This window comes from Gossypium hirsutum, chromosome D08 (assembly GCF_007990345.1).
Source record: "Gossypium hirsutum isolate 1008001.06 chromosome D08, Gossypium_hirsutum_v2.1, whole genome shotgun sequence".
Taxonomy (NCBI): domain Eukaryota; kingdom Viridiplantae; phylum Streptophyta; class Magnoliopsida; order Malvales; family Malvaceae; genus Gossypium; species Gossypium hirsutum.
Genome location: NC_053444.1, coordinates 17,297,609 through 17,315,436, shown reverse-complemented (window position 1 = coordinate 17,315,436; position 17,828 = coordinate 17,297,609). Strand labels below are relative to the sequence as shown.

The following is a 17,828-nucleotide window of genomic DNA, read 5'->3' as shown; positions in this document are numbered from 1 at the left end:
TAAAAAGTTAGTTGAAAGACTCATCAACATGGGTGTTGTTAAGTTTGATGATTCATCCAGTACAAAAAATTCCACTACTCAATCATGTTGATAATGGGGTGAATGTGATCTATGAGGAAGTTAGAAAATGTTCTTATCAATGCCATAGACACAACTGGAAAGGGACCTTGTTAGATATCCACCCTCATAAACTGGAGAGTGTTCTAAATAATCGAATTGTAAAAGAAATTTCTGTAGCGTCTAGAGCTTACTTAGAGTAATGTTCAAAACACACTTGTTCCCTTTAGCCTAGAGGCAATAAGAATTCCTTTATGAAATAGGCTCATGTCTGAACGCCGTTATTCTAATAAAATACATCTTTGCATTCATTTTTCAGCCAATATTCTTTCATTCTTTTCGAATAATTATTCTTTCATTCTTTTGGATCTTCTTCCATATTATTCCTTTATTCATTCATAATTGTACAAATTATTATTCATAAATTTATACATTCTTTTGTATATTCTTTGGTATTTATTATGGGTTCCCAGATATCAATGACATGAGTAATGCTGCTACATATTCATAATTTCCTTTTGAGCGAGGCATGTGTTTAGAGGGATTTCATGACTTTGAAAATGACATAGATTGAAGCTTATCTCCTGACCTGTTGAGGATGGTAGAGCAGGAGGAGAATAACTTTTACCTTAGGAATAGACAATGGAGATTGTGACCTTTGAGAAGGGAAAAGTAGTAAAGATGCATAACTGAAGAAATGAAGTAAGACTTTGTTAAGTTACTTCAAGAGTTCAAAGATGTCTTCACATGGATATGCCGGGGTTGAGCACTGACATTGTAGTGCATCGCCTACCTATAAGAGAAGATTGTAAGCCGGTTCAACAGAAGTTAAGAAGAATGATGCCCGATATTGTGCTTAAAATAAAAGAGAAAGTCAAGAAGCAATTTGATACTGGTTTTTTATAGGAGGTCAAATATTCTGAATGGGTAGCCAACATCGTCCCAGTCCCTAAAAAAGATGGAAAAGTACGAATGTGCATGGATTACAGAGATTTGAACAAAGCTAGCCCAAAAGACAATTTCCCATTGCCACATATGGATAATTTGGTGGATAATACAGCGGGATATTCACTGTTTTCCTTCATGGATGGTTTCTCAAGATACAATCAGATAAAGATACACCCTGAAGATATGGGAAAGACTACATTTATTACTTTGTGGGGAATATTTTGCTACAAAGTAATGCCATTCGGATTAAAGAATGCAGGAGCAACATATCAGATAGCCATGGTAGCCTTGTTCCATGACATGATGCACAAAGAGATTGAGATTTATGTTGATGATATGATTGCCAAATCCAGAACAGAGGAGAAGCATGTGTAGGTCCTGAGAAAATTTTTCTTAAGACTAAGAAAGTTTCAGCTCAAACTCAATTCAACAAAATTCACTTTTGGAGCCAGGTCAGGAAAGTTGTTAGGCTTCGTAGTCAGTGAAAAAGGAATTGAGATTGACCCAGACAAAGTCAAGGTAATACGAGATTTACCGCCACCATGTACTCAGAAAGAGGTTCGAGGTTTCTTAGGACGACTGAATTATATTGCTCGGTTCATTTCACAGTTGACCAAGAAATGTGACCCCATATTTCGTCTTCTAAAGAAACATAATCCAGGTGTTTGGAATGAAGAATGCCAAGAAGCTTTTGAAAAGATAAAGCAATACCTATTCAATACTCTAGTGCTATCACCACCTAGCCCAGATAGACCCTTGATTTTGTATTTAACGGTGTTTGACAATTCTATGGGATGTGTACTAGGTCAACATGATGCGACTGGAAAGAAGGAAAAGGCGATATACTATCTCAGTAAGAAATTCACTGATTGTGACATGAGATATTCGTCTATCGAAAAATTATGTTGTGCCTTGATTTGGACGACAAAGAGGTTGAGGCAATACTTACTCTATCATACGACTTGGCTAATTTCAAAATTAGACCCTTTAAAGTATATGACAGAGTCAACGGCGTTGAATCGGAGAATGGCTAGATGGCAAATCTTGCACTCCGAGTTCGATATAGTATATGTAAGTTAGAAGGCCATCAAAGGGAGTGGGATAACAGTTTTCTTGGCTAACAGAGCTTTAGAAGATTATGAACCTCTTGACTTTGACTTCCCAAATAAAGACTTGATGTGTGTAGTAAATACTGAAGAGGATCTTTAAGAAAATCATTCTTGGAGGTTAAACTTTGACGGAGCTTTGAACGCGTTAGGCAATGGGATTGGGGCAATCCTGGTATCTCCAAATGGAGATTATCATCCTTTCACCAGTAAATTGGACTTTGACTGCACCAAAAACATGGCTGAATATGAAGCTTGCATCATGGGTATCCGGGCAGCCATATAGCGGAAATTTAAGACACTAGAAGTATACGGAGACTCAGCATTGGTAATATACCAACTAAGAGGGGAATGGGAAACAAGAGACCCCAAGTTGATCTGTTATCGGAGATTGGTTCTGGAGTTGATTGAAGAATTTGACAACATTACCTTTTGTTATCTCCCACGGGAAGAAAATTAGATGGCTGATGCTCTTGCTACTTTAGCCTCCATGATTAAAGTAAATAAATTAGAGGACATGAAGCCCATTCAAATTAGTATTTATGAGATCCCGGCCCACTGCTACAGTATTGAAGAAGTGGAGAATGATAATCGTCCCTGGTACCAAGATATATTGCTATATGTGAAGAATCGCGAATATCCTGCGTAGGCAACGAAGAATGATAAGAGGACATTGAGGAGACTAACTATTAACTATGTTTTAGATGGAGAGATTCTATACAAAAGGGGAAAGGATCGAGTACTGTTGAAATGCGTGGATGTTGTAGAGGTTAAGGAAATTTTAGAAGAAGTCCATGAGAGTATTTGTGGAACACACGCCAATGGATTCACCATGGCTAGACAGATCATGAGATTCGGATATTACTGGTCCACTATGGAAAGAGATTGCATCAATTATGCCAAAAAGTGCTATAAATGCCAAATTTATGGGGATAAAATGCATGCGCCTCCTTCACCTCTTCATGTTATGACTTTTCTATGGCCTTTCTCCATGTGGGGGATGGATGTCATTGGGCCAATATCACCGAAGGCTTCTAATGGACATCGTTTTATTTTTGTGGTTATTGACTACTTCACTAAGTGTGTAGAAGCAGCCTCATATGCTAATGTCACGAAGTCAGCAGTCAGTAAGTTTTTGAAGAAAGAGATCATATGTCGATATAGAATGCCTGAAAGGATCATATCTGACAATGCGCTGAATTTGAATAACAGCACAATAGCGGAAGTTTGCAACCAGTTCAACATTAGACACTATAATTCATCACCGTATCATTCAAAAATGAATGGTGCAGTGGAGGCAGCCAACAAAAATATTAAGAAAATTGTGGCAAAAATGGCTGAAACTTACAAGGATTGGCATGAGAATTTATCATTCGCTCTTCTTGCTTACCGAACATCTATCAGGACTTCTACTGGGGCAACACCTTTTTTTTTGGTTTACGGGATGGAGGTAGTTTTACCCATTGAAGTTGAAATCCCTTCTCTCCGAGTATTGGCTGAGTTAAAGTTGGAAGAGGCTGAATGGATCCAATCTCGGTATGATTAGTTGAATTTGATAGAGGAAAAAAGACTAAAAGCTATTCTCCACGGTCAAATGTACCAGAAACGAATGATGAGAGCATATAACAAAAAGATTCGTCCTAGAGAATTTCATGAGGGGGATTTGGTGTTGAAGAAAATCCTCCCTCTACAAAAAGATTTCAGAGGGAAATGGATGCCAAACTGGGAAGAACATTATGTTGTAAAAAAGACTTTTTCTGGAGGTGCTTTGATTTTGAGAGAAATGGATGGTAAAAACTTACTGAATCCTGTAAATTCAGTTTCAATTAAGAAATATTTGACTTGAAGGAAAAGGAGAAATCAAAGTGAAATCCCGCAAAGGGCGCTCTGATGCAAAAAAGAGAGGCTAAGGTGAAAACCCGCAAAGGACGCCTTGAGACCAAATGGGATTTGAGTTGAAAGCACGAAAAGTGCAGCTCAAACATTGTCAGATTAGGGCATGTGGTGATCCTGCTACACCTAAATCAACAGGAAAAGGATATACAACGTCTTGGGGCATCGACAAAGTACTGTGGATCTCCTAAACACATGTTAAACTCAAAATGATTCTTAGTTTGTACGGAGAAGTTCAAGCTGCGATATCCAAGGCACCTAGTCTTCATATTACTTGTACTGAATTTTTTTGTTCTTGTAATACTTCATTCTTTGATGATCTGGAATACTTTTTTTTTCCAAGACACTTGCTACCAATAAATTCTTTATCTATTATTCGAGTTATGCCTCGAATTAATTTATCTCTTAGTCAGTATTTTGATCTTTTTGCAAGCATGTTGCATTAAAATAATGATTAATAGACTAATAAACTTTCACAAAAAGAGTTTTGCATATTACTCTGGGAATTTCTAAATAATTTAGTAACCTGAAACAGGACTATGGTTTAGAATGCACCAAGCTTAAAACGAAGAAGGAAAAGTCTAAATTAAAACTGTTCTTTCGAATTTTGTTGTCCAAATGTTGATAGAATGAGACAACAAGAAATCTTGATTGGTGGCAAAGATTCAAGGGATAGAAAGAAGTTCCCTTTAGAAAAGAAATTCTTCATTTGCACATAAGAATTTAGTATGATACCCGGGGAAGGGTGTAAAGAACCAAGGTGTTTCATGATCTGCATCCTTGAGTTACGATAAGATTGAGGAAAAGCCAAATTTTTCTACCCTTGGGTCACGATGGGGGCAATTTAATTAAGTGTTTCTTTGGAGATGCCAGCCTAGCAAAAAGGCGTTGTAGCACGTCAGCGATAAAGCCTTAATAAACTTTGAGTAATGATAATGTGAATGATAATGAGGGATCATTCTCGAAAAAATGACATTCTGCATTCATTCAAATGTCATTCATACATGTCTAGTTAGGAGCATTTGATTCATTTCGATCATGACATCCTAATCGCTAGGCATAAATAGGTTCATGAATTGAATAAGTCATGTTCCCCAGAGAACAAACAGGTGAAACTTCAGCCTTATCTCCCTGAGCAGCAGTGGAGTAGGTTGAAGATAGCAGATCTTGCCTTCCTATGTTGGCAGTGAAGCAGATCGAAGATATTAGTCTTATCGCCTCGACGTTGTAATGGAAAAGATTGAAGCCACGACGGCGAATCTTACTTCCCTGACGTTGTAGTAGAGCAGATTGAAGCCACGATGGCGAATCTTATCTCCTTGGTGTTAAGACTTGGATTGGCTGAAGTAGAGCGGATTAAAGCTGTGGGCAGCGAATCCTATCTCTTTGGCATTACAGTGGAACAGATTAAAGCCCCTAACGGCAAATCTTACTCCTCTGGCGTTATAGTGGATCAGATTAAAGCTAAAGGTAGCGAATCTTGTTTCCCTAGTGTTGCAGTGGAGCAGATTAAAGCTGAGGGCAGGGAATCTTATCTCCCTAGCGTTAAGACTTGAAATAGCTAAAGCGAAGCGGATTAAAGCTGTGGGTAGCGAATCCTATCTCTTTAGCATTTCAGTGGAATAGATTAAAGCCGCAACGGCGAATCTTACTCCCCTGGCGGTGTAGTGGAACAGATTGAAGCTACGACGGCGAATCTCATTTCCCCAACATTGCAATTAAAAAGATTGAAGCCGCAACGGCAAATTTTACTTCCCTGGCGGTGTAGTAGAATAGATTGAAGCTACGATGATGAATCTTGTTTCCCCCACATTGAAAGACTGAAGATGGCGAATCTTATCTCCCTGAAGTTGCAGTGGAGCAAATTAAAGCCAATAATCCTATCTCCCTGAAGTTGTAGTGGAGTGGATTAAAACCACAGATCTTATCTCTCTGAAGTTACAGTAGAGTAGATCACATCGAGTCTTATCTCCCTAAAGTTACAGTGGAGCAGACTCAAGAAAGCAAGTCTTATCCCTCTGAAATTGCAGTGGGGCAGACTAAATAAAGAAATTCTGTCTCCCTAAAGTTGTAGTGGAATGGATTAGAGTGATGGATCTTATCTCTCTGAAATTACAGTAGAGCAGATCGCATCAAATTCATCTTTATGTTGCAGTAGATCAAGTTGAAGCTATAAGTCGTATCTCTCTGAAGTTGCAGTAGAGCAGATTAAAGATAGCAAAATTTTGAGAAAACTACAATGTACGAATCCTATCTCCATGGCATTGCAGTGGAGTAGATTGAAGCATTAGTTCCTATACCTCTGAAGATGCAGTAGGAAGGAATAAGGCTACTTGAAGAAGAAGAGTACCAAGGGCCAAGCACGACCGGGCAAAATTGGGCATTTTTAAAGTCTTTGCTCTGTTCCCGTTACACGATAACGAGCAAAGAGGGGCAACTGTAACACCTAAATTTTACCCGCCTACATGAAAAAATAAATACAGAGTCCAATTACAAACAGGCCCATAAGGGCCCAAACTGAAATAAACAGAGGCCCAAAATAAATCCCGGGCCAAAAGCAGTTTCAGAAACCCTAGGGTTTCTGGGGTAAGCCTCGCATTGCAGCCAAGATCCGCAAGAGTCGCGTCCCCGCTTTACTTGCACGATAACAAGAGAAAAAAACAGTATATGGAAAGAAAAATCAAAAGATTGAGAATCAAATCGATGTAAACAAGATTTACTTTCTATACTATTTGTTTTATTATGGCTATAAAAAGCCATTAAGAATACTGTAAAGAGGACCCAGAAAAATCAAATAAAAAAGTTATTATTTTCGCAGCAAACCGAGAGTTCAATACAGAGGGCAAATCGATCAAAAAGGTTGACATTTACAATATTTATTTATTTTTCTATTGTTATATTTATTATTTTATTTTTTTATAAACGAATAATATAAAAGTAAAAACGAAAGAAACCACCTTTCTTTGGACTCTAAAGCAGCGCTGAAGCGTTTGAGGGAGCCACGCTGAGGATCGGTGGCAGGAAACCGAAGCGTTTCCTTGACTTCTTTGCGGTTTGAGTCGACATTTTGAAAACTCCAAACCCAGATTTGGGTTTAGAGAGGCCGAAGGAACCGAATAGGGGATTTTCCCCATTTTTGGCCACCGCAGACAGCGGTGCCGGCACCGGAGATCTGCGGCCGGCGCGGTGGCCAATGATCAGCCGATGGCCAAACTGGACGCTAGAGAACTGAGGGGGAGAGCTCTTTTTTGAAAGGATTTTTTTTTGAAAATAGGGTTTAAAATGAATTTTTTTGAAAAGATAGGGACTTTTATAGGGTACCAAAACGGTACCGTTTTGGAGAGCCCCCAGACGCCCAAAATGGCGTCGTTTTGGGGAGGCCGACCTGACTCCAACCTAACCCGGCCTAGGATCCGCGTGTTTTTGAGCGGAGGGGTAAATTGCGCTTTTAGCCCCTCCGCCTTTTAATACTTTTACAATTAAGTTTATTTTATTTTTAAAGTTCGCCTTTAATTTTTTTTCAATTTCAATTTGGTCCAACTTACAACGGCGCCCTTTTAGAGGAGAAAGGACAATTTCCTTTCCAGTCCCTCTGTATTCTTTGCGCGTTCAATATGGTCGTCCGATCTTCAATTATTTGCGAATTTGCCCCAAATTTTTGTCTTCAGTTCAATTTAGCCCTTTTTTATTTTCTTTATTTTTTTAATTAATTGATAATGCAATTATTTTATATATATATGTAATTTTAATTTTTTTAAAAAAATCTATATATGTATATATATTTATAGTTTTTCTAACGAATATTTTTCTATATTTATATTTTTAATGAATATTTTTTATATTTATATATACATATATTTTCATGTTTTTTAAAATGATTAAATACTTACTTATTTAAAAAAAAACGTATTTCTTATTATTTTATATATATATGTATAATTATGTATTTTTCTTCATTTTCATAAATACATTATATATTTTGCTATATAAATTTTATAATTCTAGATTTTATATGTAAATCCATGTGCGTGTCTTTTTATTCTTCGTAAGTTCAATGTATATATTATGTACTTTTTTATTTATTCTTTATTCTTTTATTTATTTATTTCATTTGTTTATTAATTTGTGTTTTCATTTATATTATTTTTTATCTTGCTTGTTTATTTGATACTTTGCATGTCATTAATTATTTTTTTCTTAGGAATATTAGTTTCGTTCATTTATTTGTTTATATTATTTATATGCCATTGTTGTATTTATTATTGTTGCATTTGTTATCGCGACATTTATACATACAATATAACATTACATCATCTTTTACTTGAATTTAAAAATAGAAAATTTTCAAAATAGAGATAATACTCGTATTTAGGATTTTCAAGAAAATTGAGCCCTAACGTATTGGGTTTCAATTTTCTTCGTAAAATCTAACAATCGAGAATTGCTCTTTAATCAAACAAAATAAAGCTTGTCATCGGGAATTCAACATGTGGTGTTCTAACGTATTGGATGTGACGCGTTGATTTCTCTAGATAAAGACTTTTCTAAAAAACAATAAAGGAAATATTCAATGCTTAGAATTTTGAGAAATTGTGCCCTAACGTATTGGGCTGCGATTTCCTTATGAATTTTAAACAAATGAATATTCTCTTAAATTTTATTACACGAGTATTTTGGACAAACCAATTTATGGAGAAGTAGAATATCGTGCCCTAACGCATTGGGTGTGACATTTCTTTTTTCCGAAATGAGAAAAGTCTAAATAAGTAATGTATTTTTAAAGTTTCTACTAAGGATCATATTTTTAACTCTCGACGTTAAGACATTCATTAATCAATTTGGTACCAATTTTTGGGCGTTACGAGGGTGCTAATTCTTCCTCAAACGTAACTGACTCCCGAACCTGTTTTTCTAAAAACTCGTAGACCAAAATTGTTTTTAGGTGATCCAATCACATCTCAATAAAAGATTGGTGGCGACTCCAATTTTCATCGACAACTAATTTTTGTTTTTCAAAATACAAATGGTTTCGACAACTTAAATACGGCATATATCTCATTGCTAATTCGCTTAGTCTTAGTACACAAACCAACACATGACATGCAGGAGTTTAGCCATTAACTAGTAGGGTCAGATTCCAGTTGTTTATGAGTTTTAATAATGTAAGTAAGAGGCCCAGAGAGGGGATTCATAGAACTACGTATAAGCTACTAATTGTTTGTTTATCTTAATTAATTAGTAATTTAGCTTATGAGAGAGGAACAATAATTGGAGCAGGTGGAACCCATTGATGGATTGGTAAACAGTCCCAGACTCCATCTTTATTGCGAGTCAAAGTGAAATGTTGGGGAACCCAAGTTTCTCCTTTTGACTCTCTTTCCCTCAACAGCTCCCTCTGTTTCTCCTCCACCGCATTCTTTGTTTCATTTGCTTTCTCCCAATCGTGCCTCATTAAGGCCTCGCTTAACTCACTCCATACTGCAGCAGATTCTGTTGACCGTACTCCCTAAATAACCAAAAAGGAAAGATCAAGATCCAACACGTAAACATGAACATATGTAATTGTGTACGAAATATGAAAATCAGGTGCTTTAAATGCATTACAATGGAAAAGCCACAGAAATAAACTGCTAACAGTTCTCAGAAAGGAAATAGATACGAAACACAACCATCAACCTTGTATATACTTCGCCAACAAAAAGAGAACAAGAAATTTGTATATACACGAGAAAATGGGGCTTAGATATGTGAGGAGGGGGGAGGGGAGCGTAAAAAATAAAGAAGCTTTCTAGTTTATATTCAGTGATTAGTAATTTTATCATATTCATACGAAAACTACATATTTCAAACATATGTATAATTTAGAAAATAATATTTAATAAATAATATAACATATAATTTGAAACTAATGATAATAATATACATGCAAGTATCAAAATAAAAATGTATAAATATAAAGAGGTAAAGTTAAGGTGCTATAAATACCGGTAACATGGATTGAAACAGTTTGTGCAATGATATTAAAATTTATAAAATATCAAAATAAGTGTTTACATTTTACATTTTAATTTATTTTAAATATAAGGTTTAATTAGTAGAGATGCTGTACTAAACAATTTACAAGTTTAGGAAAGTAGTAAAAAAAATTAAACAATTACCTGTAAATCATTAACAGTAGGCGTTTTCAGCCCTGAATAAACTCCTTCTGCATTGTATATTACTGTCAGCTTTCCACTAGTATTGTCCTTCATTGTAACAGTTCTGCATGAAAGCATAAACAATTCATATCACTACAACTACATCAAACAATTTTAACAAGTATATATAAATATATTGACTTAAGATTGTAACAATAGACCCAACAATTGTTGTGAAGGGAGGAGGAAAATTAAAAGAAGAATGAGATCTCACATCTGAAATCTATCTAGAAGGTAAATATATACCTATCCCAGTTGCCGTTGAATTCAAAAAGGGTCCTCTTAGTTGATGTTTCAAGGATTTTTCCTTTGACAGATCTATGACTTCCTCTAAGCCCAAGAAAAGACTTGTGTCCATAGTGTAACTCAGCTTCAAGGCCATTCTCTGGGCACCTGATCCTAACATCTCCATCCCAATCAACACCAGGCGTCGGTAAAATTCTTATTAAGAGGTTTGGAGAGTTCATTTCATACGTTTCTCCACGACTTAGGAGCTTAAGTTGTCTCTTCCCTCGCACCTCATTTACCACCGCAATACCTAAATATTTTGGTGTTTTAAGAGTGTAAGAATAAGCAATTACATCAAACTATGCAATCATTACTCTCAAATTGAACAAAACATTTTGACGTTATTAGGCTGTAATTTTGGCAAATTTGCTTGAAATATTATAAAATTGACAGAACAAGAAAATGAGACACGAACCATTGAATTTAGGAACACATTGTTGACACCAAATAAGTTGAATTTTTTGTTTCTCATCAGTTGCATGAAGAGCAGAAACTGGCGGGTGGTGAGAAATCTGAAAGAAAGTTGACAGCAATAACTAATTACCATTGTTGTAAAACAATATATTAAAAAAGAAATTTTAAAATTGAAGTTAGTGATTTGAAGCAAAAAATGAAAATACCTGCTCAAGTAGGACATTCAGATTTGCCCTTGAGACATGATGAGTCTCGCCAAGGATTGGGTTGTAAGGGACAAACCCAAATATGGGAGGTCGCAACGTAGAAATGTTCCAAGCCACAACCGATATGAATCTGTCCACAGGGCTATCAGCTTGATTACATCTACTTAGCATGTCGGTGCCCATGCAATAAACTGTTTCCCCATAACACTGAAGATGAGACTTTGGAAGGTTGAATAGTGGTGGCAGCTGTACAAACAATAACACCCACATTGATATACCCATTAGTTTGTATACCGACTTTCACCAGGAATAAAGTCATCAACAGTATTATTTTTCACATTGAGGTAACTTAAGTTTCCTGTTTCTTCTCTTCCAACCTTTCTTATTTCTAATTTTCTCTCTTTATGTGAATTTGTTTAGATTAATATAAAGATTACTTCTATTGTATTTTTTAAACTTATAAAGAATTTTAAGTAATTATAGTTTCACTACTATTGGAAATTGCAAATTGAATGTACCTAAAAGGATTTACATATTGAATGGAAAGTCATACGTATTTTATTTTTCAAAATATCATACATATTTATTAACGTTTTCATTTTTCTCTTATATTTTCTAGTATCAAATCCATAATTTAAACAAATTTTTTTTATGTAATTTCTATTGGTACACATAAACCTCTTAAACCCTTAAATCAGAGAATAGTACACATTTAAGTGTATTCGAATTCACGTCTATTTTATTGTAGCAACAATAATGACACTAACTGAGTTAAAGTTCAATTAACAATTTAAATATAATTTTAACAGTTTTTCTTTATATTTTTTAATTGAACGAAAAGACATCAAAAACTAAAAAAAAAAAAGTCTTTATTTTTGCTTTTTTCTTTGTTGACTCTTCGATTGATTTTGTTTAAAGAATAATTTTGTAGGACCAAGGTATCCTCCATGTTTGTTTTAAGGTATATAGAGACTAATCATTTCGGGATTTATGGTTGCTCATTCCAACAATGTTATCTCCAAAGTTCGAACTTTAATCTCCCTTAACAGTGAAACATCTTACTGTTGTACCCAACACTTGTTGACGATAAAACAAATTATGATAAAATAATTTTTTTTTACCATTTTGTAAGTTAAAAAAAAACTTTTTTTATTTTTTTTATTTTCAACTACCACAAATTACAATCACAATCAATTAATATACAATCATATATAATTGAATAACTAAACTAAGCAAATTATCAAATTAATCTATATTGAGATTATTCCAATATAAATATTAAACTAATGTCTACATATAATAAAATTTGCTTTAGTTTGAGATTTTAAATTTTTTTATTTTTATTTCGTAATTAAACCAGAACCACATCAAGAAAAATACTAATGGTTATTATTAATTTTTAACATTACAATTTCATGATCATTGCATGTATATTTTGTCCTAATCAAAATTTTATATCACCAACTTATTCCCATTAAAGTTTATTAGTTTTGATGTTCTAAGTTTTTTATATAACAATATTTAAGGTAAAATTTATCACTAAGTCATTTAGATGTTAAGCATTTTCAAGATTTGTAAAATGCACAAAAATGCGTTTTAAATATGTTTCAACTTGTTCAAAATATTTTTGAGTCAATACCAAAATATTTCAAAATGTCTAAAATATTTTCAAGGCATTTTGGTAACTTAGTATTGATACTAAACATCTAGGTCTTGATACATTGTAAGTCAGTAGCTATAAAACAATCCAGAAGGGCAAGATATCGATACTTACAGTGCAAGAACTGATACCTACCTTGCAAGTATCAAGACTTACCTAAAAGTATTAAGACCTGCAAATATAATTAATATAAATGACAACTTTTTAGCTAAGGTATTGAAGCCCCCTTGGTAAGTATCGATATCTGAGCTACATGGACACTTTTTTAGCTCGAAATTGATACTTTTGACTTTAATACCAGTGTAGATTTTATCTCAATTAAAATGAAAAAAAGAAATTGCGTTGTTCCGGAATGAAATCCATGTTAAACCAATTATTCCTTGAGAGTACTTCTTGGGAGATGTTGTATGACTTGCAGCAAAAATATCCCAACTTTAATCCTTGTGGAGTAGGATTATCTAGCCCGAGGAATATTGACATAGATCAATCAATAAACAGGTTGTTTATTTATTTAGTATTTATTATTTTATTGTTGACTTTAGCTGTATTTTTTTTTTGAAGTTCAATAGTTATCTTGTAAACTTAACTATTTATGTACCAACGATATAAACCACTGTTCAATACTATTTGATAGTTATGGAAAAAATATAATAATTTCTTAGAAATTTTAAATCGTCTCTCTTGATTCATATTTTGTAGATTCTTATTCTACCTCATCTCCTCGTGCTCATTTATTATTTAGTTCTTGTTATCTATTTGTACAATCATAGTTAAAAGATATCCATTTTATTTTTTTTGAGTCAATTTAGTTCTTATTTAGTTTATGGATCATAATTAATGTAATGGTTTACCCTTAAACTTGACAATTAAATCTAATTTAATAACTACATTTTATTTTATTTATCTATATTAATACTTATACTTAAAAATCATTAAATACATAACCCCAAAATGTTAACACTATAAAAATTTTAACCCTAAATCAATCAGTTTATTCGACATAATCCTTTAATTTTTGTTTTGGTTGTCATATATTTTAAAAAAATAGGACAAAAAGTTAAAATAACTTAAATATCCGATTACCACATTTAATTTTAGATCAAAGAACCCTTTCAGTTCAATTCTTTAACTATTCAAAAAAGAAATTATTTCAAGGAATTTCTTTTAAAGAATTACATTGTTGATGGGTGTTGAGTTGAAAACTCAAGAAATCATTGTCTAAAACCCATCTCCAAATCGATAAATGTATACTCATGTCTCAAAACTCCAACTTTCCTTCAAAATTTCTCAAAAAACGCTTCTTATTTTCTCATTCCATGATATCTAAATTTGAGGAAATCTCCTCTCTTTGGAGCTACTTTTACGATCCAAAAGCAATCTTTGAATAACCCAAAAATCCTTGAAACAATCTAAAAAAATGATAACCCAAAACAATCCAACGAACCAGCTAAACTTATTTCTTTTTCCAATAGTTAAGGAATTGATTTCATTTTCTAATTAAACCCTGAATTTAGTACCAAAACTTTCATTAAATGACTCTTGATCCTCTTGGAGTAACTCATACAAATTCTTTTAAGCAATCATGGAAGGATCTAATTGAATTTTTCTCTTTCACTTTGATAAAACATCAATTATATATGACAAAAAAAATCTAAGTTATGGGTTTCAACATCATGAAAGAGTTGAAGAGAATTCAACTTTGAAAAAAAAAACACATCAAAATATTAGTTTTTAATTTAAAGAATAAGAAGAGGATTTAGAAAGAGAGTGAATTGAAAATGAAAGAATGAGGAGAGTTACTGATTTAATCTTCAAGGTTGACAATATCGGGGTGATAAAGAAATTGCTATAAAATAATATTGAGACTCCAACTTGGGACTTATAATTCTTAAAGGCTTTAGCTTTACCATTATGGCAATGGTTGATTAGAAAAAAAAAACTTTTAAATCAACAATAAAAAAAATCAATTATTGTTTTTCAATACAAGTGGATGAAGATGATTGGCTCAAAGTTAGGTCTTAAGGTTTTATATTTATGTGTTTAATATTTTTTTTAGTAGAGGTATCAATGTGGACCAAAAATTACATTAACTAAAAATAAATGTAAAACATATAAAGGAATATATAAATTATCAAGTCAGGTTAAGTGTGAACGTTAATGGTGTGCTTGGTTAGTAAAGAAGTGGCTTGATAGAATAATAAAATGAAAAAGTGAAAAGAAAATAAATATTGAATATGCTTGATATGAAAGAAAGTGGGAGGGGAAAAAACAAGAAAGATGACTATTTTCTATCCTATAGTGTAAAAAAAATCCAATTTAGAATGATAAGAGGTGAATGCATGTTAGTTCAAAATTATACATTTATCAAATATTTTATTTTATTTCCTTATACTATTCAACACTGTTAAACAATAAATGATAAAAATAGTTTTTTTTTTCTTTTAAATATTCCACCCTTCCTACAAAATACACCAATGAAAAAAAATATGGGTTAAAGTTTTGTTTGGATTTATATTTTAGGTATAATATTTTTATTTAAATTCTCTTAAAAGTAAAAGAATAACTCAAATCAAGAATAATTTATTAAGTTTTAGAAATTATGGGATCTAGGAATGTGACCTAGGGAAAGAGTATATGATTAATTAGTTTTGGATAACTTATCAATCAAGAACTATGGTATGATTTAAAGTTTTGATTTGATAATTCAATATGTATTTTCTACATAACAATAAATGCATTAGCATCATAGGGCATGGGACATTGAAATATCAATTAATTTGGGTTGAAAATAAAAATAAATGTTATAAGAAAAAAAAAGAGCTAACTTGCCTTGAAGTTGGTGAGATCAAAGCCTGGTTTTATATTCTTGAAAAGACTTGAAATTCTTTGGATTGACTTAGGAGCCTTGTAAACATAATCCACCTCTGAGTCGCCATTTATTGAGAGTGGCCTTGAAAGAAATATTTTCTTTTCATCTTTAATTATTGTTACCTGTTCATTACATGTTACAATCAACAATTATTAGTAACGACAATTTTAAATTTTCTTAATTTCTAATTCACTAAAAAAATAAAACTAAATCGTATAAGAGGGAATGGAATTATTATTATTTCAAATTAAATAATTCCCATGCTTAAAACAAAAAATAACAAAACCGCAAAAACATTTAAAGAAATGAGGGGACACAATTACATACCCATTTGATTTAACTTCTAACATTTTGTAACATTTAATAAATTCTTCTAAGATTTAATAAATTATATCATAAATGTACCAATTGTTTGTATGAGAATGATATAGAGAAATCTCTACATTTATTACCTAGAAATCTTAAGAAAATCATCAAAAATAAAAATATATTTTATGTGGAATCTATATATTGTCCTATATTAGGAGAAGTCCAAATATGGAATAACCTAATTAAAGGGAAAACCCTCCGAATATGTCCAATTTTACCATCTCTCTCTATTTAAAAAGAAACTGAGAGTAAAGTAACTGTAAAGTTGACATATGTCAATATTGGGTTTATAGAATGATAAAACTGCAATGCACGTAGCTGATGGATTCCCACCCTAACAACAAACCATCCATAGGCCAATGCCAACTTTTGAAAAAAACCCAAATCAAATAGCAAACATAAACATCAAATCAAACCAAAAAAATAAACATTTTCCTTCACTTGTAATTTTATTTTGATATCTCTATCTATGTTAATTTTTTTCCAAACTGAAGAAAAAGAAAGACAAATGATTTTAAAATTTCAAAAATAATATATATTAAAAAAAAGTTAATCGAGTTGAATATCATCATAAAACAACTTTCCCTATCAAAAACCTGCTTTCTAGCACCAAAAAATAGCTTGGTTAGGGAAGTTCTGAGTAAGGACAATGAATCATATATAATCAATAATTAGACAATAAAATAGATTTTTGAAAAAGGAAAACAAAGAATTTTTTTTCCCCTAAAATGATGATGATGATGATTTAAGAACATTTGAATTTTACAAATTATTTATATGAATTTATGTTAAGCGTAGAGACATAAAAAAGTAGATGCAAAATGTAATTGTTCATACCATTTGAGGAACCGTGAGAAGAAATCCAAAGAATAGAGACTTGCAATAAGCTGAGCTATGAGATGTTTTTGAAGAAAGATGGAAATGAAGCGAAAGGTTTTGCTTTTGATGGAATTTACAAATTGGACGCTATATAAGACAGAAAATAAAAAGGGTGTGAGAGAGTAAATGACAATAAATTAGCCAGGTTTTTTACAAAATTATTGTAAAAAAAATAAAAAATAACCAAAATGTTATTTTTTTTATTTACCAAAATATTATAATTTTTTTTATTTATCAAAATATACCAAAAAAAACAAAAACCTGCAAAAAAAAAACTGACAACAGCCTGATCAGGCCAATCACATTGGCGGCACCAAAGGTGCCAAAGTGATTGGCGGCACCAAAGGTGCCAAAGAGATTGGCCTGACGGACTAAAATGTAACTCTCTACAGTTTCAAGGACCTGACATGTAAATTTACCATTTTGAATTTTGAAAGTGAATTGCTGCCGCTGTGCGTGAGAGGCGCACTAAAATTAAAATGTGGCTAATTGCCTTCTAAGCCCTCCTTATTTATTATTTTCTTTTTATTCCCCTTCAACTCACTTTTTTTATTTAATAAACAAGCCCTCAACCTATTTTTGTAGTTAAATAAGCTCTTAATCTATGATTTTTACTCATAAAAGCCTTTTATTTTATTATTAAAGTAAATATATTTTACTTCTCCTAAATTTTTACTCATAAAAGCTCTTAATCTATGATTTTTACTCATAAACTTTTACTTCTCCTTAAAAACATTTTTTGAAACATTACTAAACTAAGCCTAAAAGCAATAGTTTATTAAAGTAAAATAGAGTTATTACTTTTTAATAAACTTATTAAAGTAAAATAGAGTTATTACTTAATTAGAATTCTAAGTATCTTAATTATCACTTAACTAATATTATAAATTTTGGTAATTTGATGAGAATAGATTATTAAAGTAAAATAGAGTTATTACTTAA

The 17,828-nt window shown here is 32.4% G+C and overlaps 1 protein-coding gene across 1 annotated transcript; it reads right to left on the bottom strand.

Moving 5' to 3' along the window:
- Positions 1 to 9,031: 9,031 nt before the first annotated feature.
- LOC107956176 (oxysterol-binding protein-related protein 4C) lies at positions 9,032 to 16,957 on the bottom strand. The gene is made up of 7 exons (XM_041098124.1): positions 16,845 to 16,957; positions 15,599 to 15,760; positions 11,110 to 11,355; positions 10,905 to 11,001; positions 10,448 to 10,739; positions 10,163 to 10,265; positions 9,032 to 9,510 (listed from the first exon to the last, which is right to left on the bottom strand). Exons 1-7 carry the CDS (start codon positions 16,845 to 16,847, stop codon positions 9,253 to 9,255), a joined length of 1,161 nt encoding a protein of 386 aa, XP_040954058.1. The 5' UTR covers positions 16,848 to 16,957; the 3' UTR covers positions 9,032 to 9,252.
- Positions 16,958 to 17,828: the final 871 nt, after the last annotated feature.

Coding starts and splice junctions, on each gene's coding strand:
- LOC107956176 (XM_041098124.1), bottom strand. Junction 11,002..11,109: donor TGAATGTCCTACTTGAGCAG/GTATTTTCATTT, acceptor ACTTTCTTTCAG/ATTTCTCACCACCCGCCAGT. Junction 9,511..10,162: donor CTACTGTTAATGATTTACAG/GTAATTGTTTAA, acceptor TTGGTTATTTAG/GGAGTACGGTCAACAGAATC.